Source organism: Panthera leo, chromosome A2, assembly GCF_018350215.1.
Source record: "Panthera leo isolate Ple1 chromosome A2, P.leo_Ple1_pat1.1, whole genome shotgun sequence".
Lineage (NCBI taxonomy): Eukaryota > Metazoa > Chordata > Mammalia > Carnivora > Felidae > Panthera > Panthera leo.
The window spans coordinates 120953557-120978600 of NC_056680.1; the positions used below are offsets into that span (position 1 = coordinate 120953557).

The following is a 25044-nucleotide window of genomic DNA, read 5'->3' on the forward strand; positions in this document are numbered from 1 at the left end:
CTGGTACTTAGCACCCATTTATGGAGCCCTGACCAGGTGCTGGGCATGAGGGGTACAGACCTGACCCAGAAAATCCATGGTCCTTCGTCCCTCCTTGTTTATTTCTCTTACCGTATGTATTCATTTCCTGTGGCTGCTGTCACGAATTCCCACAAACTTAGTGGCTTAAAACAACATGAGTTTATTATTATGGCACTAAGTTCTGGAGGATCAAGGTCTGACATCAGTTCCACTGGGGCTAAAGTCAAGGTGTTGGCAGGGCTGGTTCTTTCTGGAGACACCAGGGGAGAATCTGTTTCTTTGCTTTTGTAGTTTCTCATGGCCACCCACGTCCTTGACTTGTGACCCTTCCTCCGTCTTCAGAGCGCGTCCCTCCAACCTCTGCCTCTGGTGTGATACCACCCCTCCTCTTCCGGGTCGTATTTCTTTCTGCTTCCTTCCCTCTACATCGTTCCCACTTGGGTAATCCAGGATACCCTCTCCCATCCCAAGATCCTCAATGTAAATGCTCTCTGCAAAGTCTTTTCTGCCATATAAGGCACTATTCACAGGATATCTTTGGGGCCTGTTGTCCAGCCCACTACACCACGTCAAATTGCAATTTATGTCTCGTCCTTTTGCATGCCCGGGTCTCCTTTGGGCAGGGAGATTGGCCTGCCAGATAACTGCCACGTTTGCTGAATGAGAGGGTGAAGAAATGAAGGAATGCACGTTTGGAGTTGAGAAAGACGTGGCATCCCACTTGGGCTGTAGGGGATTAGCATGAGTTTGCCAAAGTATATTCTAGCAGAAGGGAAGGGCTTATGAAAAGGTATAGAGGCAGAGGCTGAGAAGCTCAGCATTCAGGAGATGCACGTGGAGTGTGAGGGTGCAGAGGGTGGAGTGGTAGGTGGCCAGGTCATGATAGCCCATAGGGCACCCTAATGGGCCTGGGTTTTGTTTTATGTTGTTTATTTATTTTTATTTTTAAGTAACCTCTACCCGCAGCGTGGAGCTCGAGCTCACAACCCCAAGATCAAGGGTCGTGGGCTCCGCTGACTAAGCCAGCCAGACACTCCATCCTGGATTTTATTTTTTAAGGAAGCAGTATGTGTGGTGGTTGCTGCCTTTGTCTTTGGGGTCATTGCCTGGGTTCAAATTCCTGTGCTGCCACTTGCTTGCTGTGTAACTGGGAAAATTACTGGACTTCTCTGAGGCTCAGCACAATGGCTACTTCATAAGGCCGTCCTGAGGAGCAGATGGCTTTTGTTGCTTGCACAGCACTCAGCACAGTGCCTAGAACAGTCAAAGGAGTCGGAGAGTGTTTACTGCTATGATTGCTGTCATTTTTATAAATATTGTTGTTGGTGGTGACGATGGGGAACCCTGGAAGAACTTCAGCCAGGCTGTGGCACGGTCAGGTTTGCTTTCTAGAAAGATGCCTTTGACACCCATGTGAAGATGGTCTGGGGTGGGGCATCACACTGGGGGTCAGGAAACCCGTGAGGAGGCCATTCCGATGATTCGGGTGACAGATGAAGAGGCAGAGAACAGAGATGGGGTACAAGGGAGATGTTACTTTCTCCGGGGTAGTCCAGAGATGGCTTTGTGCCTGCTGTTCCCTGCTTGAAATGATTCAAGGCAGGTGTTAGGGGCCATTTAGTACCATGCCTCAGTCGTCACTTTGCAGAAACGGATAGTGAGGTGCAGGGGGGAGGCATTCTGCCTTAGTCCCCGGAGGGAAGAGTGATGGAAGGGACAGATAAAGGTGGGACTCCGGTCCTCAGCCTTCAGTGGCATAGCCAGTTGCGGTGTGAGAGGTACACTTCCAGAAGCTTCTGACGAGCATGCTGTTTCTCATTGCTGCAGGCTGGGGAAGAGGGGCTCTGACACAGCATCTGCACTGCTTCCTCCGTCACCTCCTTCTACTGCCCCTTCAGGCCTTAAATGCTCTTTCCAGCTTGTTCTTTTACCAGTCCCCAGAATGCTCGCAGAATCCTGGTCGTGTAGGGGCATAGGAATTTTGCCATTTTGAATTGAGGAAAATAGGCTTGAGCCAGTGGGGAGAGGATTAGGGCTGCCTGGGAGGGTGGGGAAAGGAGCTCTGTGTTCTGGAACCAGAAAAAGAAACCCAGAGTCCAAAGCAGTACGTGCTCACAGATTTGGTACCGTGAGTCCTCCGTGGTCTTCCACTCACACCCCTTCAATACATCTTCAGGAGGAAGCCAATTCAATAGAACGAACCATGGCAAGATTACGATTGTTACTTCAATCATATCTTACCCTGCAAGGATGTTGGAGGAAAATATATTTCAATTCCACGTTCAAAAGAGCTGTCATTTTAACGTAGTGAATGGGTTTTCAGAGAGTGATGTAATATTGTTATTTTTAATACATTCTTTAAAAGAAAAGATTTTACTCTAGTACAAATCGATGCATGCTGGAGGGGAAAAAATATCTAAAGAGAGCTAAAATACAGGTGGGCCATTTTTAGAAAGCTCCACATGTACATACCTGAACTTACAAATCAGAATCACAGAATAGGTTTTTGGTGCACTTTAGAGGTTTCTTATAAATGGTAGCTGATAGCTTTACAAAAAAGCTGGGAGAAAGGAAATAAACAAAAAATAAAATAGAATGAGATGAAAAAAATCTGGGCAGTGATTACAAGAACTTGTGTGTGTGTGTGTGTGCGTGTGTGTGTGTGTGTGTGTGTGGGTGGGTGGGTTGGTGTGTGTGTTTTCTAGCAGTATCATAATGACATCAGCAAGATACGCTTGCATTTTGGTTCTTGGCAAGTGTCAAACTACAGGGTTTATCACCCTGTATTGGCTGGTGTGTGTGTGTGAGAACACAGAATTGAAAGGCACTTTTGGAGGCAATTTGGTCCCATCCAATATGGAACCTATGGCTCAGAGAAGGGAGAGTGACTGGGGCAAGGCACATATGAGGGGCAGGGCCAGGGCTAGAGAGAACCCATCTTCTGAACCCCCAGCCAGTGCTCCCTGCATTCTTTTCTGCTGTTTATATTTTCCTCTGTTACATTGACATTTTCTTTTTTTCTAGGAAAAATCAATTGCCAGTGTCCAGCAAGGCTGATGGGGAGCTGAGCGTTTTGCAGCTTGGTAAGTGCAGCTGATGCCTGTATGCTGTGCCCATCAGGGTCCAGTGGTCTTCATTTGCTCCGTCTGGGAGGCAGTGGGTGGGGACTCCTTTCCTCCCACCTGATCTCAGGAAGGAGAGGCTGGCCCAGTGAGTAGAGCGGGCTTCTCTCTTTTGGGTTGCTGTCTTCTTCTGCTTTCTGTCTTTCTGTCCTGGAGAAATCCTTATAAGAAGTCTGGGCATTTCTGGACCCACACGGGGCTGGGGGGATGGGTGGGATGCAGAGGAGCCTTTTTTGCATTTGGAGGTTCTTTTAGGACTATTCAGAACCTACAAAGGTCTCTAGACGACAGCTTTGCCTGGGGGAGACCATCCTTTAAAAACTTTTATCAATGTATTATTGAGGCATAAAATACAGTGAAGTGCATAGTACATACATCTTAAGTGCATTTGCACATATGTGTACACCCATGTAACTGCTGTCTCAGATCAAGGTAGAGAACGTGTCCACCCACTCTTTAGTTTGGAAGCAATCTTTTGTTCGCCTTTGTGTAATTCTCCACTGCCCGAAGACCGATGTGTTTGCAGGGCTTGGCAAAGCAGCAGTAGAATGGACGATGGCGAACCAGTGACCAGGCACGAAAGGATGAGGCTTCAGTGCTGTTGACATTTGCTCTTCTCCCGAAAGCCAGCGATTTACCTGTTTGGCCATCTTGGCAGACGACAGCCGTTCAGTGACTTTTCCTCTTTCCTCTCCTTTTAAGCACTCCTTTTAAAGTAAAGGAAGAAAGCAGCGCTCTCTTTAGAAGTTACTTGTGTGCGACGTGCAGTCTGACAGTTTGCTTTGATGAAGTTGAAAGGCAGGGGCCTCTCGGAATGATGAGGCAGGGGTTTATTTATTCTGCTCAGCTCGCGTCAGAGGTAACAATTCCTTCGAGTTTTAATCATCAGAAATGGCTGGTGGGGATCACTTGGCCAGCCCGGGAAGGGGCAGTTCTGCCCACGGCGATGCAGAATGAGGTCCGGAGCCAGCAAATGCTGGCATCTGAAGCGTTTCTGTAAAGCACTGCACTTGAAGATTTTCCAGTGAAAGCCACTCCTGTTTGGACATAAAACGAAGCACTTCCTGGCCTTCAGAACCCAAAGGGCTTCTACTGGAAGGAAGGCTTTTAGCAATTCTCTCAGAACTCAGTTGTTTGAAGTGTGTGTGTGTGTGTGTGTGTGTGTGTGTTTTCCAGAGGGAGGCAGACCCCTCTTTGCTAGTGGCTCAGCTAATGATTTAGAAAAGGAGAAAGAAATAGAAGGTAAGAGATCATGGAACGCAGTCACCAAGGGAAAGGGACAGAAGTTTTGGGGTGAAGAGGAGAACGGAACAAAATTTGGTTAGAGGAATGGCATTTTCTTCTCCACCCTGATTCATTTTCCTTTGCTGCAGTTCCACAGACTTGTTAGCAGTTATATGTCAGGGCATAGATGAGGCTGAGCAGATTGAGGTGAATAAAAAGTGGGCTTGCTTTCTTGGAGGGCCAGGTTGGGTGGGACAAAGGAAGAGAGGTGTCCTCTGACAGCAACATATAAAGCAGATGATCAGCAGTTCATCACTGCTTCTAGACACGTATAAGCTGAGTTCTGTGGTGGGTTCCAGAGGTTTGCATAATGAGGTGGTATTTAGACAGGGCTTTGGATGTTGAGCAAGGTCTCGCCAAGTAGAGATGTGCAACAGACCTTACATGCAAGGCCTGCAGGGTGAGGGAGTGATTGGCTTGAGGTGAGTGGCCTGGAGGGGAAGTTGTAGGGTCAGGGGGAGATGAGGCTGGGAACAAAGTTGTGGAAGAGTGGGGATGATTTGAGTGCTGTGCTAATGAGCTTGACCATAAATCATTAGCCAGTAAAGAGCACTTGAAAATTCTGTGTGGGGGCAGTAATGTATGCAGGGCTGTGGCTTTGGGGCTATCTCTGGATACGTGTGTAGGATAGATTTTAGGAGTAAGAGCCTGGATATTGGAAGACCAGGGAGGGGGTTCTTGGAATAGTCGAGAAAAGATGTGATTGGGCCCCTGTTCTATCTGGTGAAATCCTCTGGGTATTTCAAGACCCTGCTCAAATATTTAGCTCTTATGGAAAGCTTCTCTGACTCTTTAAGGAAGAGCTATTTACCTCTTCTCTTCTGCTCTTAAAACCCTCGCACTGTCCCTATTTTAAGTGGAACTCATGTTCCATTATTTGGGCTTCTCGCCCCCCCACCCCCCCTCCCCCAGGCAGTGTGCTCCTTGAAGGCAGGGGTTATGCTTTACTCATCCTGGACCTCCACTCTCCCACATAATTCCTGGCACCTCATGGATGCTCAATGAAGTGCTTAATGAACAGATAGAAAAAGAATGACATATTCCTGTAACAGCGGAGGGGAAAAAGGCGGGGGTGAGGTATGAGACATCCTGGAGGCAGAATGATCGGGAGGCTAGATCATCATGATGTGGGAGAGAGGGCTAAGGTCTCAGACTGAGTCCCTGGAGGAGTACTGAGGAGATGGAGTCTGTTATCAAAACTGAAGCCTGGAGGGGTGCCGTGCTGAGATTCTGGAGTCTGGGGTGGTGGGGCACTTCCAGGAGAAGATATCTGTAGTCAGCGGGAAATACTGATTAGGGTACCTGGAAAAAGAGGTATATGGACCTTTATTATATATTACCACATATATACGTTTTCCTCCAAAGGGTAAATAAAGTGGTATGGGAAGCAAGCTCCCTTGCTTCTTTCAACCAGACACTTATACCAGGGCCTTAAAAATAGCATTCTTAAACCACCGGCATTTGCAGATGGTTTTGTCTGCTTGGCCAACATGTCATTCTGGACTGCTTTGTTTTTCCTTTGCATGGCGGTCCCACCACATCTGGGCCTGAGGCCTGCTATGTGGTCCTGAACCAAATCCCTGCACAGGGGCCAACTTCCTCCTGGCAGAAGCCAAGGGAGGCTGCCTCCTTTTAGGGGCTCCACCCAATCTGGGCCCCCAACTTTCATCCTCAGATTTACTTCATGGAGCCCTGAGCAGGCACGTTTCGGCTCGGGCTCCCTTCCGGACAACCTCAGACTAAACAGAAGCCTCCAAATAGGCTTAAATACTGCCCCTTCTATGCCTCCAGGAAACAATCTGGCCTGAGTGATTGCAAGGAGCCCTTCAGGGCTTGGTGGAATCACTCAGGTTACTCTCCCCTACTCTGTTTTGGGCCTCAGCTGCCCAGGGTTGAATTAATCACACATCTCTATTCCTTCAGGGAACATTCTCAGTATTGATCTTTGCAAAGCCTTCCCCTTGGCCTCCCTCCCTTTCCTCCCTTCATCCTTCTTTCCTTCCCTCCCTCGCTTTCTCTCCTTCTCTCTCTCCTGCCTTTCCTTCATTTTTTAGCCCCACCCCCACCCTCCCATGACCCTCCTCTCCTCAAGCAGTCATTCTCGTGTATTTAGTTGGTATCTGTTTTCGTGTGTATATTCTTGCAAAATGCATAGTGTTTGTGTGCATATATTTGTAATGGATGTAAATCATATTGTGTTATATATGTGTGTGTATATATGTGTGTGTGTGTGTGTGTGTGTGTGTGTGTGTGTATATATGTGTGTATATATATGTATATGTGTATATATATATATATATATATATATATATCTTATTTGTGTTCTTGCCTTCTCTACCCAGCACCCTGTTTTTAAGACCCATGCATGTTGCTAAGTGAACATCTCGTCATTATTTCAGGGTGCTTTTATAAGACCATGGTCACAGGGTGGCTTTTTCAGAGACCCTAACTAAGAAGAGTTTGCATTTAAATTCAGATTCTCATTTAAATTCCAGGCTTATTTTTAATTTTTGTTTTCAGCCTAAAGGTGGGAGGGTCTCCTTTTCAGTGGACTGGGACTCTGGGAGCTGGTCTTGTGCTGCTGTGCCTGTTCCTCCCCAAGGGAAGAAAAGGAGCCTGTAGAATGGGATATAAAACATGTGTCCTGGGGGTGTTGGCCTTTGGATAGCCTCTCCAGAAGAAGTGGGGCAGGGACAATGACATTTCTATAGTCCTAGATATACAGAATTATAGGAGATAATGTTGATTTCTATGTAGTGTGGTGTACTTTTTAAATAATCATTTAGTCTCAGGAAAATGGGAGGCAGGGATGGTTCAACAGGCTCTCTGGAGACTGGTCTGCTCAGTTTTGCCAGCATTATTACCTTGGATTGTTTACACTTGGGTCCTTCCTCTGAGTGTTCTGGTAAATGCTACGGCTGTGGGTACAATCTTGAGAGGGAGGCCCGGCTGGGAGACCCATGCTGGGACCCTCTCTGGGCCTCCGTCACCTCAGCTGTAAGATGACTGTGAGTGGCAGGTGACTTAGCGGCCCTTCCAGCTGGAGGTCCAGGGAGGTCTGGTTGGCAGGAAGACAGAACGATCAGGAGCTGGCCTGGGTTTTATCGTGTCTCTTTTCCATCTGTGTGATGTCAGGCCAGTCATTTCACTTCTTTAAGCCTCAGTTTTGCATCTGCAAGTAGGGGTGACAATAATTACCTTGTCCTGGGCTGTTATGGGACCTAGGCGTTAAAACACAAGTGGCTGGTAAGTGAAAGCTGCGACAGTGATAATCTGTTGTTATTTTATCAGGAACAATGGCGTTTTTCCCCCCTAATTCTGCCCTCTACATGTTTGTCCTCAGGCACAGGTTTGTTTGCCATGCCTACCTTTTGTAAGAAATGTGTCTGAGTGAGGCTCTTCTGGGCCTGACTCCATGGCTTCGGCCCCAGGCTCCTGTCTCCCTGCGTGTCCACAGGCAGAGCTTTCTAGTGGACCGGTAACCACCTTGTGCCCGCCGGCATCCTTGTGCCATGGACCAGCATGGGACTGCGACAAGGAACCAGGGCCCTTACTCTGTCTTTTTTCCTTCTTGTGAAGGCCTGGGAGCCCCAAGGGGGAGAGGCAGGTGGAGGGTGGGGAAGCCCTCCCTTCCTTCAAACTCATCCATGCGGTGTTATTTCTGATTCTGTTCCCCGTGGGTCATAACAAGGAGCTCACATGCCCTGGTTTTCTTTCAGAGGATGTGGAGGATGAATTGGTAAGGGAAGAAGTCATCCTGTCTCCAGTCCCATCCATGCTCAAGCTGCAGATAATATCAAAGCCAATCGACCTCTCAGTGGCCAAGGTGCGTTGTCAACTTGAAAGTGCGCGTTCATACGTCTTGATTTGAATTGGTGTGAATTGGTGTGGTGTGAATTGAAGCTGTTTTGATGTGAACTGGTGTGGGTGAGGTGGTTATGATCCCCCTGACCCCAACCATCTTATGTCTCAGTCGTTGTTCAAGTGGAAATTCGGGCGTGGTATAGAAGAACCTGAACTGAGAGTCAGGAAAATGGGGGTGTGGTCTTCTCCAGGAAGAAGTGTGGGTACAGCCTCCTCCCACTCAAACATTCCAGGGTCTCGTGCTTCTTTTGGCCCGGAGCCGCTTCTGCACATCTGCAGTGGGCCACTCCAGACTTGTGACGGCACTGGGAGAATTGTCCTCATTAGAGCGGCTCTGTTTTAGCGCTCGTCCCCCATGCTGGGCTTAGGCTGGGCTTGCAGTGAGGGAAGGACAGGAGGGTTTTAACAATTCCTCAGCACCACTGGGTTCACACCAGTGGCCTCCTGGAGGGACTTGAGAGGACTTAAGGGGCAGGTTCCTGGCCTTATCGGCCTCCTCTGCAGGGATGCCCTGGATTCCTCACCATCTCAGCTGCCAGATGGCCTTACCCCTCCCCTTGGCCAGTGGTTCCTGTGGGATGGAATGCTGCTCTTACACTATCCCACTGGCTTTTCAGCCAGGATCCAGGAGGAAAAGCTAAAATGTCTGGGGACACAGCTGACCCCCTATTTACTCAGCACACAGATAAAAAAGTCAAAGATTTTTCTAGAGGTTTTTTTTTTCCCCTTCCCCTTCCTCTCTTCCCTTTTCTTTCCTTCTTTCAAACCATGGAGGGCATGGGTGTGTGTGTTGGGGGGTCGGACACTTTTACATGGCCCCAAGCCTGGGAAAAGTGCTCTGGCTATCTGTAGCCATGAGGCTGTGATTGTTTGCTGTGAACACAACACTCCTATTTTGGGAAGGGCCCTAGAGGCCCCTAACTTCAGACCACCCAGCAGTAGCATCTCCAAAAGCAGCTGGAAAAACTAAGGCCCACCCAGAGAAAAGGAGGGCTCAGGACACATGGCATCCATAGCACCCAGGTTTCCAGGCTGTTAACTCTGTGACCTGGTGACCATGCTGTGCCTAGCTGGGGGCTGTCGTTCTGTGATTAAGAGAACAGACATGGGCTTCAGTCAGAAAACTCAAGTCCCTATAGTTTCTAGGCTCTCAAAAAACTCAGTTCAAATACACGGATGATTGTTGTTGGCACAAGAAGGAAAAGCAAACCCTGATAGATGAATTCGCCCAGGCTTCTCTCCTGTGTGCCGCCAGCCCATGTTGATGGGCCGACATGTTGACAAATGCTTCTGTCGCTGAGATTTTCTTAATGAAAAGCAAAAGAGAACCGATTCTAGAAGGAAATAATCTGAATCTATAAGAAAGATCTGACCTGGAGAGGTGGCAACAGAACCCATGAGTTGGCCCTTCAGAGACCTTGGGTGTAAAACCATGGTGGAGAGAGAGGAGGGAGCTGGCATAAGGAGGGGGTATCCAGGGAGAGGCTCTGCCTTCCAGGGCTGGTCAGGTGGAGGGGTTGGCACTTTCGGGGGCTCTGGAGGGTGGGGCTTTGGTTTATGGGAGATGAACTGTGAGATCAGTGTCATCTAGAAGTTTGGGGAAGACAGAGCTGTGGAAAAATGGAGGGGCTGCCTTGGGAGGGGGTGGGAACCCCTCCCTGGGTTGTTGGAATTCATGCTGAGTTCATGGGGGACCACTTGTGGGTGATGTTGTAGAGGAGATTCTTCCCTGTAGTAAGAGTATAAGAGCAGGGGCTGGCAAACTGTTTCCAAAAAGGGTCAGATCGTTTATTTTTGGCTCTCTGTCACAACCACTCAACTCTGCCATCGTAACGTAAAAGCCAGCATAGAAGCAAATGCCAACATATGTAAGCAAATGGGTGTTACTGTATTTCAATAAAACTTTATCCACAGAACATGTGTGGGGCCAAGTTTGGCCTGTGGGACGTAGTTTGCTAAGCCTGTCTGTCAGCACCAGTTCTCAAATGTAGCTGCACATTGGAATTGTCTGGAGAGCATTTAAAATCATAGATACTGGAGTCTGACACCCAAGCGTTCTGATTTAGTTGGCCTGGCCTGTGGCCTGAGCATCAGGATGGTTAAACACTCCACAGGTGGTTACCGTGTACAGCCAAGAACCTCCAAGATCCCTTCTAAAACTAAAAGTTTCTGTTTCAGTTTCCCCTAAAGAACCTACCAAGACTTGGGCCCAGGTCAGCACAGGCTGGTTTGGTTTATGGACGTTCCAGAGATGAGACCCTCAGGATCGACTTTTCTCTTTTCTCAGATAATAATGAGTTTGCAAAAGAAAAAGAAAATAAATAACCCTGCTGGAAAACGGGATGCCCTGCTAGAATGCAAGACCAGCTCCTGTGGGAATCCGTAGACCGCGCAGTGTGTTATTGTTTGCTTTTAAGACAACTGACGAAACTCTCTCTTCTTTTGACAGGACATAAAGGCCCTTCTGTTTGGTTCCAGTTTTTGCTGTTTCAATGAGGAATGGAAACTTCAGAGTTTTTCCTTTAATGACAAAGCCTCGTTAAAATACGGCATCGTGCAGAACAAGGCAGGTTGCTTTTAAGTTTCCCAGGGACATTTCTGTGGGCCCATCACAGACAGGGGCAGGATGTCCCCCAGTTTGGTAAGTCCTGCGAGCATTTCCTGAGCTCTTCAGTGCCAACTAGCCCTGTGTTTGCCAGGTTGTCACCCAGTGCTGGAATTTCATGTGTGGCTGGCAGAGCAAGAGCTGGGGAGTGTGACCCTTACTCTATGAAGACTTCTCCTCAGTGTCCAGAATCTTCTCTGAGAGGAGCAGAAGGAGGCTCTGTGTTTGTTGGGGGCATCAGAGTGGGTCCACAGGCAGAGTATTGGGAAATGGTTTTGCAAGCAGGGCTGGAGAGAGGACACTTGAGGCAGGAGGCAGCCTGAATAAAGGAGAGGCTTCGAGAAGAAGTGTGTGAGGAGGAGGTGTTTTCAAGACAGGGAAGTGTAGGTAGACGGGAGCAGGATTTGGACCCGGTGTGTACACATTTCCCAAGTTACACACTTTAAGGGCCAGAAGATACTCTAAATCCAGCAGCCCAACGAGGTTCCATTTCTCAAATCCCAGGAAGCTCCCCTGCCCCACACTGCCCGAGGAAGAACCCCAAGACCATTAGCCTTTGTCCCTAGTGTGGCCAAGCTCAGCTCATTTTGCACCCCCAGCTCAAGGGCACCCACATCTGCTACTCTGATATTCCTTGTCCTTGTTGATGCCTATAGGAATGAACCCCTCAGGGAGCCTTCTTCCTCTAACGTGGGGTGGGGGGGCAATAGAGACACACATAATGGGTGCTGAGGCAGGCCACACCTGGGCAAAAGATTGCTCACATAAGCAGAGGCTGCTGCAGGGGGTACTGAGGTGATCAGGGGAGACTTCCTGGAGGGGGAGGCCGTTAGGATGGGCCTCGAAGCTGAGTAAACTGTTGACACCCTCAGCCTGTGGACATGGAAGCATTTCTCTGGATGACTGGGAACCTATGGTGATGAACCTGGTTTTACACCTGACTGGTAGTGAAGGCCTGTTTTCTTCCCATGAGACATTGCAGACTTGCTCTTCTTCCAGTGCTGGGCACCGTGGCCTTTGTCACCCCCTCTCTGTGACTAGGCTCAGTGCTTTGCAGAAGTACTCAGCACATCAAAGGCCCGTGTTGGAGGGGCAGGAACTGGTGGGAGCAGGCTGGTTCTGGAGGAACAGCCGGGTTTGCCCTGGTCAGTCCTCACTGGTACTAATGTGTGTCCTTCTTTGCAGGGGGGTCCCTGTGGGGTTCTGGCAGCTGTCCAAGGCTGTGTCCTACAAAAACTCCTGTTTGAAGGAGATAGCAAAGCTGACTGCGTTCGGTAAGTCAGTGCTCATAATAGCAATATCTTCTTTTCCCAAGGCCTCTCCTCAGTGTCCAGAAAAAACAAGTAAGGAAGCATGTGTGTTCCCTGATATTTCCCGTCTTCTGAAAAGGGAAATGGCGACCGGCTAGCAGGTCCAGTGCTGACCAGTTGAAATGACCTGTGTGCACTTGCCTCTAAAAGAAGGGAGGGTCGTTAAGTCCCATTCCACGTGGGAAGCAGCTGCTGGAATGGCATCGAAACTAAGGCCACCCCCCTCCTCAGCAGTTGAGCGCGGTAGCTGCCCAGCTCCCATCCACACCCACATCGACCCGCTGACCCCTTGACTGAGCCCAGGTCTCAGTTACCTCATGTTACCCCATGTTACCTCACCTCTGCCAACAGCCATTACCACACATTCCAGCCAGCCCCGCGGCACATTGCTTCCACTCCCTCTGGCCGTTTGTTTTCCACCTCACGCTTTAAGTGTTTGCACATGGACCCCCCCTCATTCTCATTTTCTCTCTCACTCAACAGACTTTTCTGGAACATCTCTGTGCAGGCACAAGTGATACAGACAGGGATAGATGCACTCTCTATGTTCCAGAATGCTCTGTGAGGGATGGATGGATAGAAAACCCTCATTCTATAGCGTGGTCAGGGCTAAGATGGAGGGATTGGCAAGGTGCTGGCCAGGGCTGGGGCTAGATGGCTGATTCGAGGAGACCGTCGTCTTACTTTTGTCTCTCTGTGTGCCCAGTTACTAGCTTGTTCTGAGTTCCCCTCAGACCTACAGAACTGGTGCGTCTCTTTCTTCTTTTAGTTGAAATATAACATGCATGCAGTAAAGTGCACATGTCAAAAACGTGCACAGCTCAGACGTGTTCTGCTCAATGAATTATTGCAAAATCCCACACTCATGAACCTCTCAGGCAGATCACAAAAGAAAATTATTTCCAGCACCCCAGAAGAGTCCTGCCTAGTAGATACCCCCATTCTCTTCCCAAAAGTTGAGATTAAACAAATTCTAAAATCACAGCTTAGTTTTGCCAGTTCCCGAATTTTAATTAAAGGGGCTTGTTCTTTGATGTACGTATTTCAGTGTCTTTTTTTTTTTTTTAAAGCTTAGGTGTTATAAAGACAGCAACTCATTCCCCATTCACCCATGTTCAGCTTCCTGGGAGATACGCTGGCTCCCCAGACATCCTGCCAAGCTCGGGACAAATGAAACATCTTTTACCAGCTTAGAGGATTTTGCCTTAGACAGGGTCCAAGGGAAGGCAGCTTTGCATGCTTGGCATTTTAGAATGTGTCCAGTAATATTATTTGTCTGATTACCAAGTAATCATCAAGGTGTTTTATCTTAAGCTAAAAGATGTTAATTCTCAGCATAGCAGAACTGTAACCAGAAGCAGAGTGATATAACATTTCCACAGCAGGATCTCACCTTATTCTCCATACCCCGACCAGTCCACACATAGCTGCTCCTGTCTGTGCACGGCCATTCCCCATTGTGTGCTCTGGAAGTCCAGCCAGCAAAGTGCTGCCCACAGTGTGGACAGAGACCCTGCTGCCGACTCTCCCAGAGAGGCAGCACAGTGCTTGATGTTCTGGAATGTTCCCGACTAAGTGGAATTTGCTAAATGAGGGAGCTGCCCTCAAAGGGTGCGGGGACTGTCCCTGAGTGTACATGTCCCCACCTGCCTACCTACCTTCCTTCCCTGCATTCAGAAGAAGCATGCAGGGAGGACTTGGCAGGTGCTTGGAGGGAATACACGGCTCAATAGGACAGCTGTGGCCTTGCCTTCATGGCACCTTTGACTAACCATGAGAGCCAGGCAGATAGGAGGCCTACAGGGGATGTGCAGGAAGCTTGAGGTTCACCCAGACATGAAGAGGGTGGGGCAGGCTTGTTGGAGGAGTGACATTTGAGTCTCACCAAGGTCTGGAGGTAATCAGGACTCCCAGTTGGCTTGACACACATCCTCGCACATGCTTATTCTCCCTCAGTTTCCCCCTTCCCAGCAAACCCCTCGTACTTGGTTCTGGGCTCCTCACCACACAGAGGCCATGATTTCAGGGAGGCCTTCCCAGATCTCCCTGGTTGAGATAAACCCAGGCCTGCTCCAAGGCCTCCCCACCAAATGGCACCCTTGTTCATGGACATCATTACCTGTCCATTGTCTGCTCCCCCCCATCCCCCAGCCCCTGGGAACACAAACCCCATGAGAACAGGGGCCTCCCTGGGCTGCCTGGTTCACAGCCTGTCTCTGGCATCCAGCCCAGGGCCTAGTCCACAGAAGAGGCCCTCAGAATTTTTGTTGAATGAACACATGGACAAATGCATGAGTTATCCAGACTAACAGGGAGGGGAGGGGAATGGTGTTCCGGTAAGGAGAACAACATGTGCAGAGGCCTGAGGGCAGGGAGAGCAGGGCCAGGAGCCAAGAGTTGCCTGGGGTGGCCGGGGCAGAGTTCGGAGGGGCAGGGTGAGACCGGGGATGGTGGTCAGGGACATGCTGCCAGAGGGGCCTTGGAGGCTTACCATCCACTTGGGCCCAGTGTTGGCTTCGGCCCTCATGGGAGATGTCTCATAACTCATTTTGGCCCCCTTCTCATTCAGAGCTGCTTTTGAACTTGGACTTTGTACTTGGGGGACATTGGGGATTGCTTCCCAGTGATCAGGATGGGGTGTTTAAGTTGGTTCCAGGCAGGGCTGTTCCTGCCCAGGGCACAAGGCAGGCTTCGTTCCTTGTCACCCACCCCACCCACCACTAAGGGAGTATGCGAGCCTCTGGATCCACAGGTGCATTCTCCAGGGAACGCTTTGCTCTCCACACCAGGGAGTGCAGCCAGGGCTTGGAAAGCAAAAAGCCAACCTGGTTGTGGGTGCAAGTTGGGCTCTGGGTGGAAAGAAAACCGGGCCAGCTGTATAAGCGAGGTTCTCTTCCATGTCCCGCCATCTGCCAGTCAGACACCAGCCAAACGTGGACTCAGGCCCAAGTTCATACTGACAGACCTCTGTTTAAGCACCGACTAGATGGAGAGTTCCACCAAGGCCTTGCTGGGAGGCAGGGGAGGGAGTGCAGCCTTGGCTTCCATGGGCTCCCTGTCGTCTGGGACCCTGCAAGAGGAGTTGGGGCCAGCCTAGATTGAAGGCCCTTGGCAGCCAGGCTGGTGGGGCTGAGTTGGGTCCTGGGGGCAGCGGTGGGTAGGCAGAGGGAGAAGGGGAAAGGAGGAGTGGCTGGGGTGTGTGTGTGGGGGGGGGGGTTCCAGGTGGGAAGGAGCCCCACTCTGTCTGCCTGGCTGGACCAGAAGAGGCCTGTGTTGAGTATCCACAGAGCTCGGCCTGCTGGCCAGGGCCCCCTCCTCTAAGAAACATGGAAGGATTCATGCTGCAGAAGAGTGACCTCAGTTTTCTTTGGAGCCTCCCAGCTATGGGTGCTCCTGGTAAGTCCCTCCCCTCCCCACTCCCAATCCCTGCTTCCCCGGGCACTGCAACTAGGGCTGATCTCCACACAGGTGGAGTGCAGTGGGCTGGCTTTCTGTGTCCATCTATCAGAGCTCTTTCAGGGGCTCAGGCAGAAGTAGTTCAGAGGGGGACAAGATGGGGGAGGTCCAGTGGTGTCGGGCTATTGGCGAGGGGCACCAGATGTCTACACACACACACACACACACACACACACACACACAGTCCTGTGCTTTCTTCTCCCCCTTCCCCTGCTATGGGGTTTTGAGGTGAGAGACTGCCTCAGGGCCTGGAAGGTGATTGGGGGTGGAAGGGGAGAGTTCTTCTGGTTCAAGCTAGGACTTGGGTCAAGCAAAGGCCGGAGGAGCAAGGGGCTGGTGCCCAGGGCCGGCAGCAGAGGAGAGAAGTGAGAGCAGAGTTGGGGTTGCTGCTTTGTGATGGTGAGGCCCTGCAGGTCAGGGGCCACCCAGAGTTGTCCTTGCCGCCTGGGTCTCGGTGCATCCTGTAGGTGCCCATGCTGAGGCTGGAAGGGGTGCCTGGCTCTGTGCTCCTTAGCCCCTTCCAGGGTGGGGCATGCTAGGCTGGGTCCAGAGACGTGGACTGCAGGGCCTCACCTTCTCATTGGTGAATCTCTGTCTTGCCTAACTTTGACTCAACAAGGAAACACAAATGAAGTCCTTTGTAAATCATCAAAGGCTGTGCAAGAAGGTGGGACCATATGGGGAAACTGAGGCTCAGAGAGGGAAGATGCTGGCCCAGGGTGACCCCTGGTATCTGTGGCCGAGCCCTGTCTGCCATCCCATGCTGCTGTGCCCCAGAAGAGACGCTGAGCAGTGGGAGAGCCAGAGAGGTCAGGAGTGGCTGGCACCAGGAGGCTGATGTCATGAGTTTGAAACACTTGAATGCTGGACTCCCAGACAGATTCTCAGTGACCAAGGTGCAGCTCTGTGTTTTACAAAGGGCTTCTGGGAAGACCCTCCCCTTTTCCCCTAATTTGGAAAAACTCAGTACAGAAGAGTACAAAGAGTAATACAGAAACACCTAGGGGACTCACTGCCTCACGTGAGCAACGGGTGAAGTCCCTGCAGCAACCTTAGTCCCCGGCTCCTCCAGTCTCATTGATTTATTCATACAATTTTATTTTTTTTTTAACGTTTATTTATTTTTGAGACAGAGAGAGACAGAGCATGAACGGGGGAGGGTCAGAGAGAGGGAGACACAGAATCTGAAACAGGCTCCAGTCTCTGAGCTGTCAGCACAGAGCCCGACGCGGGGCTCGAACTCACAGACTGAGAGATCATGACCTGAGCCGAAGTCGGACGCCCAACCGACTGAGCCACCCAGGCGCCCCAATTCATACAATTTTAATATGGATGGGTTGGGTCACTGGTGTTGCTGCATGGGCCGGGTGTGCTGAGTTGGGTTTGAGACTTCAATACTTCCTTTTGACTCTGAAATTCCAGGATTTCAGAAATGACCCAACTGAAAAAAAACAAAAACAATGCAGGCGACCTGCTCTGTTCTCTTCAGGAGCAGCACGGTGGCCTGGCTAGCCACAGCGAGGCGAGGCGGTGTCTGCAGCTGCCCCACTCGGGGCCCTCCTCGCACCCTCCGCCCACACTCACAGCTGATGGGGGTAATGGTTCTGTGAAAGCAGCGTGGAGGATGTGACTGCGCCCTCCAGGGAAGTCATGCTGAAATAAAGGCCTCTTGGCAGGGATGGTGTTTTTTTCTGCAGGACTGTCTGGCTTCATTAGGACCTATTCCATCAGGCCGGCAGCTGGCCTCTCCTCAATCGGGAAGGACAGCGCCCGGTGACAGGACTCCGTGTTTTTCCACTTGAGGAGGGCTGTGCCTGTGGCTGGCAGTGGGAAGACCATGAGCCCCACTCCCCTGCAGGCCTAGAGAGAGCCACAGACAAGATTGATGGCCCCACACCTCCTCCCCTTTGGAATTGTGAAATTCAAGGCCCAGAGAAGGAGGGGCACTTGCCCAGGGCCTGTCTGGCTGGACACTAGGGGGAGAGCCAGGCCTGGACCCCAGGTCAGCTGGTCCCCAGACCAGCCTTCTTCCCCTCCCCTGCAGCAGCTTTTGACCCTGAGAGGGAGCAGAAAGCCTGCAGTCGTTCCCAGGCCTTCCTCTGGATTGTCTGTAGATGCTGTAGGCTATCTCGAGATAATTAGGATCAAAACATCTCTTTAATCTGAAGGACTTAAGTAGTTTAAGCAACTATGTAGGATGTATTACTCTGCTACGCCCTCCACCATCCATCGACACGTATCTTCAGTCTGTACTTCTGTGAGGAAGTAGGTGCTTAAAGAAACTGTTCTTGCTTGAGGAGCCTGGCTGGATGCTACATTCATGGTAGGAGTTTGATGAACGTGTGTCTGACTGATGAAGACAACACAGGGCCACCCCTGTCATTGAGGTTTTGCAGGTGAAAGCCGGGAGTTAACCGGGTGAAGCTGGAGTCGGGGCAACTCACCACAGCGCCTCCTTCCTCTCGTCCTTGGCACGGACAGCCCCGTCTACCTGTGGCTGGTTAAATGGCAGAGATGGCAATGCTGGGATGATGCTTGGGGGCGTCTGGCTCGGGGTCTGCCTCTATGCGGGAAGGCGAAGGTCAGTGAGGGCGAGGGGCTTCCCCGAGGCCTGTGAACCAAACCTGGAACCACACCTGGGCCCGACCACTGCACTCTTCCACTTCGTTCTCTAGAAAGATGTATCTCAAGAGAGCAAGCTAGAGAAGACTCAGGGAAGGATGCAGAGACTAGAAGCGTTTCCAGAAGGAAGCCAGTGAAAAGAATGAGGATTTTTGTGTAGAGATGCAGAGGTTCCGAGGGGCTGTAATCAGTCTGTGAGAGAGATCAGGAAGACACGGGCCGGACCGAAGAGCCAGTGTTGTCCGGTGCTGAAGAGCTGAGCTCGAAGGCAGAGGGATGCTGATTCCTAAGGCAAGAGCTCCAGACAGTTGGTTCCACTTCCCCAAGTTCTCCTTCCTCCCTCAATGCTGCTTTGATTTTTCCAACTTTACGGACTGTGTGGTTCACTTGGATGAATCATTTAGTCGCCGTGCCTCAGTTTTCGCATTTGAAAGGGGCAAGGATGCTACTGCCGTTACAGGGCGGCTTTAATGACTAATGGAATAATACACGTGAAGTGTTTCTAACCGCGCTTGGCATGTGATAAGCACTCAATATGTGTCGACTGTTGAATCTCATTTGTGGCTACACTGAGAAGCTTTCGGTCAAGCACATGACTTGCTTCAGCAAGTTCGTGTAGAACACAGTGAATGTTGAAAGGTGACCTCTTAGTTCCCTGTCTGCAGGTTTTCCAGCGTAGATGTTCTAGGCAGAGTCTACAGTGCAGAGACGATTTTGCACAACTCGTACCCACGGCAAGGGTTCTAACTGGGGAGTACCCTCGTCGCACCTGTGATGTGGGAAGAGCCCACAAGGGTGAGATGGGGCGGAATGCTGGTCGGGCACTAGCTGTAACAACCCCTCTGGGGAGCAGGGCATCCCGGTCCTGGACGGGGGCAGGAAGGGGATTGGCAAGGGTACTCGGGAGGTGTGATTGACAGGGCATGACGGTCACCCGGGTGGGGGCAGGGCAGGAAACAGGATCCATGGGGATGACGAAGCCCACTTTCATAGATTCTGAATCCAAAGAGATAAATGTCCAATCCTTTCTCCTTTGTCTGACAAGCCCTGCCTTCCTGGCCCCCCCCTTAGTCCTTGGCATCACCTCTCCGGAAACCCAGAACAACATTTCCTCACCTTTGTTTTCATAGCTGATGGTGACCCGGGCCAGTGCTCCCTGCACAGCTCGGGCTGCCTGGCTTGGTGATGGCGTGGTAACCATTTCCTCGAGGAGCTTGGCGGGTCTCCAGAGGCTGCAGAAGTACCAGGCAGTCTGCCATTTCATTTTTCAAGTGGGTTGAGGGTGGCTTGTTACTTTCACACCAGATGTCAGGAGTTCACCTTCGTGTCACCATGGCCAAAGTGGGGACTTGATGTTTCCATAAAGACAGCAGTAATAGGTATTGGTTATTGAATATTGACCACGTGCCAGGTGCTGGGCTATGGACCTTACACACATCGTCTTGCTTAAAGTTCCCAATGCTATGAACGAGGTCCTCTTGTCATCTCCAGTTTATGGAAGGGGAAACTGAGGGAGGGCTATGTCACGTCACCTCCCATTTTAGTCGTTTGACAGCCTGGATGCAGACAACTGGTTCTGTGTCTCAGGCACTGGGGAGTGACCACGTGCTGCCCACCATGGTGACCTGTGTCCGGGTCTCCTCGTTCCCATTTCTCCAGTTTCTTCTTCCTCCCCCCACCTCTGCAGCTCAGCACGGAGCTCAGATGTTAGTTGGCTACTGAAAACATAGAAAACTACCCCCACTCCGCCCTGTGTCTTCCTTTGAGCCCCAGCAGGGTCTTCATCAAGGCACCTTTGTTAGGAAGAGCCTAACAGGCTGCTTTTGTAAGAATGTAATTTTTCTAAGAGTTTAGAAGAAATCCATGGACTCCAGGGGTGGGCAAGAAGTACAGCTCTCAGGAGCCCTGGGAAGGTGAAACTGAAGGAAGTGTCTGTATCAGGCTGTTGCCTGTTCTTCCCTCTTGCTCGTGTCACACAACAGGGTTTCTCTGTTACCCTTTTATCATAAGACATCTCTCTGCCATTTTTGACATTGCTGGCTGCCTGTTCTGCTCAAAGCCCATTTGCTTCTAAAACTATGTAACAGCACCGTCTCCCAGCCGAGCCCCTACTGCCTTGCCACTTCCTGCCTTCCTCTGCCTCCCTGGTACGCCAGAGTTCTGGGGCGTTTCATCCTTGGCCACCACCTCTGCCCTTCCCCATCATTTCTTTGGGGAATCTTAGCCACTCAAAGTGCTGAGGACTCCTTACATGCTGGTGGTTCATAAACTTATACTCAGTGCCAGCTGCTGTCCTGGGCTTTAGATGGGTCAGATAGCTTCACCTGGGGGTCCCATGGGCACCTCCAGCTGCTCCCCCAGTTCTCCTCTCTGCCTGTATTCCTCATTTCAGTGAACAGCACCACTGTGCACTCACGAAAGCCCCAGAGATTACCCTGAATCCTTCCTCTCCCACCTCCCACGCCCTAGAGCTAACCAGCAAGGCAGGCTGCTCTCCCCTCTGTACCCATGACCTCCTTTCCTGTGGCTCGTGGGAGTGAAGGGCACCTGCTTGCACAAACCATTGTCTCCACAGGACTGGATATTGGGACTGGTCAAGGCTGGGTCAGGGCAGTACCAGACCTTTGCCAGGGATGGCTACCTTTCCTCGGAGTGGCGGTAGTTCCAGAATGCCTTCAGCTCAGCCTCCTGGGCTCTGTCAGAACGCACCGCACTGGCTTACACATACCTCGGGCCCTGCCAAGCCTCCAGGGTCCCCTTTGCTCCCTGGGCTGTTTCCTCAGCCTGCTCCTCCTCCAGCCCCACCCGGGGCCCGTCCCCCAGGGCTCTTCCCTTGGCCCTCATCTGAGGAGGCCCTGCTGGGAGTCCCTGAGCTCTGGGGCCCTCTGTGTGGCAGAGGAAGGAATAGGCTATCTGCTACAGGGCTACGCGGTCCCTGGCTTGTGTCCCTACCGGCATAAACACGTTCTCTTTTTCCTCCTCAGGCCGCTGCAGCCTTCCAATGCTCACAGGACCCACTGCCTCGCCCTGGCCATCGCGGACATTGTGTGGCGGGCCGGGGGCCATCAGAGAGCCGTGGTCACACTGTAAGTGCTTCTCAGGGCCTTGTCACTACCACTCACATGGGGCACGGCTGCAGGCAAGCTGGCTGTGTGCTTTCCTGTCCTTGGGGAAATTGTCTTTCCAACAGGCTGTCTGTGCGTCCTCCTGGGTGCCTGTCATGTGCCCCATGCCAGTGTGAACCCAGAGAGGCAGCCCCACACTTGGGAGAGGTCTGGAGGGGTCTCCATGCAGCTCCATTCTCCTCTCTGCCGGGGGTCGCATCTGTCTCACCTTCCTCCCTGGGGAGCTTTGGGGGACACAACCCTCTGGCCTAGGCAGCCTGCTCCCCTCTGTATTTCTGACCCCGTGTCCTTGGCAAACAGCCTCTCGGTAACCAGTCACCCTCTGATTCATACCGCTTTCCTAGTCCCAAAGCATGCTCCTGTCCACTTTGTCACCTGGACCCCTGTTCCACTGAGGAAGAGACTTACCCCCACTGCCTCCATCCTCCCGCAGGTGGAGGACGCCATCCATGTAGTCCACATGGGCTGCTCTTCAGTCTGGCCCTTCACAGCGGGAGCATCACTCCATCCCAGGCCTGTGGCTAAGCTTTAGTAAAAAGGATGCCTTTGGGGGCCAAAGATTACACTCTGGTGGGGTAGAATTGTCCGTAGAGCACACTGCTAAAGAGAGAGGACTCCCGGGCACCTGGGTGGGTCAGTTGGTTAAGTGGTGGGCTTTGGCTCAAGTCTAGATCTTGTGGTTCGTGAGTTCAAGCCCTGCTGATAGCTTGGAGCTTGGAGCCTGCTTCAGATTCTGTGTCTCCCTCTCTCTTTCTACCCCTCTCCCTCTCATGCTCGCTCTCTCTCTCTCTCTCTCTCAAAAAAAAAAAAAAAAAATTGAAAAAAAATTAAAGAGAAGGGGCTCCAGAAGCTAACTCCTGTTGCTTATTGGCTGTGTGGCTTTGGACAATTGACTCAACCTCTCTGCACTTCATCTGTTTACTCATCTGGCAAATGGGGATGATAGTAATGATTATTTGGTAGAGTGACTGTGAGAATTAAATAAGTTGTATGTAATAAGTGACTATATTACCAGTTTAATCATTTACCCACATGAATACATAGTGCATAATAAATGTGAAGTACTTAGGACAATGTCTGGCACATACTAAGTACCATCTCAGTGTTGGGTATTATTGTTGTTCCTGTCGAGTGCTTGTCCTTGGTACTCGTGTCCCAGTTAACGGATTAGCCCTGGCCCTTAGGATCTGCATGGCAGTGCTGAAAGCAGATGGGACAAAAATTCAATTTCTCCCTGTTTTATGGATTAGAAAACAGGAGCCCAGAGAGGGGCAGTGGCTGGTCCCAGCCCAGGCAGCAGGCTAATAACCCAGTGGGCCCCAAACCCCACTTTTAGTGCACGCCTTCCTGGGCTGCACACGCAGGGTGTTGTGTAAACGGACGTGGGGTTAGGGTGGGAAGCCTCAGGCCAGAGGTTGAAATTCCTCCCAGCCCTGAAAATGAAGGACAAGTCAGCATTCCTCAGTCTGGAAATCTATTTGTCAGTTGTGGGTGAGAGGCAGGCTTCCTCCTGCCAGGACTTGGGTTTGGTTACCCTAAGCTCTCCTCCTGCCGTCTTTTTTCCATTCCTTTTCCCACCCCCACTAGTGGAGTTCTTTGGACCCAGCCTAGTGGGTGAGTACAAAGTGGGGGAGAAACGAGAAACCCTTGGTCCCGTTCTTTCCTCTGGAGCCACCTTTTTATTTGTCCTCATTTAATGGCACATGTGGTTTCACCCTGGCTCAAGGGCATGTCTTCTCCCCATGCAGAGGACTCATGCATCTCCCTTTCCTTTTTAGGGCTTCAGGAACACAGCATTTCAGTCCAACAGGGAAATACAAAGCAGATGGAGTCTTAGAAACAGTACGGCTTTCTGGAAAATTATCACGCAACCTTTGGCTTTGTGTGGGGACGGTCTCCTTTCATATAAGTAAATCCTCCCTCAGCTGGGGATGGGCCAGCCCTCCCTGCAGCCCAGGCTAGCAGATCCTCCACTTGGGATTGGGGTGGGGGCAGAGGTAGGGGCTCGGGGGTGGGCTCTCGCCAGGACTGGCTTTATGGCCAAGAGGCCAACAGGCGCCCTGTCACAGAGAAGAGCAGGCCATACGTAACGCCTTCTGGCCGGACCGCAGCCCTCTCTGTCCCTCTGTGTCTCTTCAGCATCCTCTCTGGGGTTGTTGCGAGAGGGCAGTGGGGTGGTATGGAGAGGGAGGGGGGTTCGAGGGTGGGGAAGAGCTTGTGCGGGACAGAGCACCGGCCATAAAGCCAGACCTGGTGTGACCTAGTAAGGGAAAGAAATGAGAGACGTGAGAATACAAAGTGACGTTTTCCACGAGTGGACCTCCTCTGCACTGAGGACTTTTTGTTTTACCTAGTTTGCTTCATTTGACCTGAGTCTGGGCACATGTGGCCCCGGGATCCTAACTGGGGGCCTCACCTGGTGGGTGTTTTCTCTACAAATGGCTTTTTCCTATCCTGCCTGAGAAAGCAAAGGAGACTCATACCCGCAGCTTCCTGCCAAACTCAGGACACTGCCTGCTGGGCTTAGAGCTGGGTGGGTCTCTCGCCCCGGCTCCCCTGCACCCCCAGGTGCTTCTCAGATCCCGCTTGTCAGTGGGGGGCAGGCACAATGTGGGCTCCTTTGCTTTGGCTCCGCAACACCTCCATTCCAGGGCTCTGTAGGCCTGGTGTGGCTGGCAGGGCGGAATTCACCCCCGAGACCCCAGCTGGGCCCTGTCAGCCTTTTAAGTTGCACACGGGTCTGGGCCTGTGTGCCTCCCCGCCCCAGCTCTCAAGGTCACCCGTCTGACTACAGGGACATTTCCTAGTGGGTTTTGTAGCTGCTGAAGCCGGGGTGGTGGGAGATAATCCAGGACGTGGAACCATCGGTGGGGGCTTGGGCGGCTCACCCTGGGGGTCTGTGTCTCCTCAGCTCACACTGCACAGTTTGACCTGCTATGAGGAGCTGGTGACTTTTCTTCAACAAAGCATCCATCAGGTATGAACAGTGGTTTATTTGGGGGGATGTGCATGGTAGAGCTGTCTGCTTTCTTTATGGAGACCCTGCTCAATATATCCCGGCTGGGTGGGGCCTCCAGCACCCTGTCTGCTGGTGGAGATCTGTGCCCCCACCCCTTGCTGTGAGATGGGGCGGAACACATCCAGGGCCTGAGCAGCACAAAGTACTGTGGGAATTCAGGGCTGTAGCCTCACTGGTTTTGTGGAGGAAGGAGCCCAAGCCTCCCTGGTAAAGGACATGATTACTGGAGCCTTCTGCCTGGGTTCCAATCCAGGTAACACCCCTTGCTTAGTAGCTCTGTAGCCTTGGGCAACTTATTTAGCCTCCCTGTGCCTCAGTTTCCTCATCTGTAAAATGGGGCTGATAAAAACGGTGCTCAGAACTAGCGTGCCTGGCTCAGTGTGGTCAGTGATTTTAGCTTTCGTTGTTGATATAATGGTCACCGCTATCACGATTATTTAAGGTAACCTTGAGACTGGTAAGTTGTAGACACGTAGAAATGAGGGGGAAGCATTACAGAGGCAGGGTGCAGCATGAGCCAAGGCCAAAAGATGACCTCTGAGATTCCCCAACTGCAAGGTCTCATCTTCTGACGTCTGTGTGTCAGGGTGGAAGGAAAGAAACGGCGCTGAGCCCT

At 51.3% G+C, this 25044-nt stretch overlaps 1 protein-coding gene across 1 annotated transcript in view; it reads left to right on the forward strand.

The window, feature by feature from the left end:
• MINDY4 (MINDY lysine 48 deubiquitinase 4) overlaps positions 1 to 25044 on the forward strand; it is a 109491-nt gene that overhangs the window by 47155 nt on the left and 37292 nt on the right. The window contains exons 6-12 of the mRNA XM_042921468.1: positions 3046 to 3104; positions 8147 to 8253; positions 10741 to 10857; positions 12082 to 12170; positions 21269 to 21370; positions 23188 to 23251; positions 24321 to 24386. Coding sequence (XP_042777402.1) covers positions 3046 to 3104; positions 8147 to 8253; positions 10741 to 10857; positions 12082 to 12170; positions 21269 to 21370; positions 23188 to 23251; positions 24321 to 24386 — 604 coding nt within the window. The remainder of the gene's footprint in view (positions 1 to 3045; positions 3105 to 8146; positions 8254 to 10740; positions 10858 to 12081; positions 12171 to 21268; positions 21371 to 23187; positions 23252 to 24320; positions 24387 to 25044) is intronic.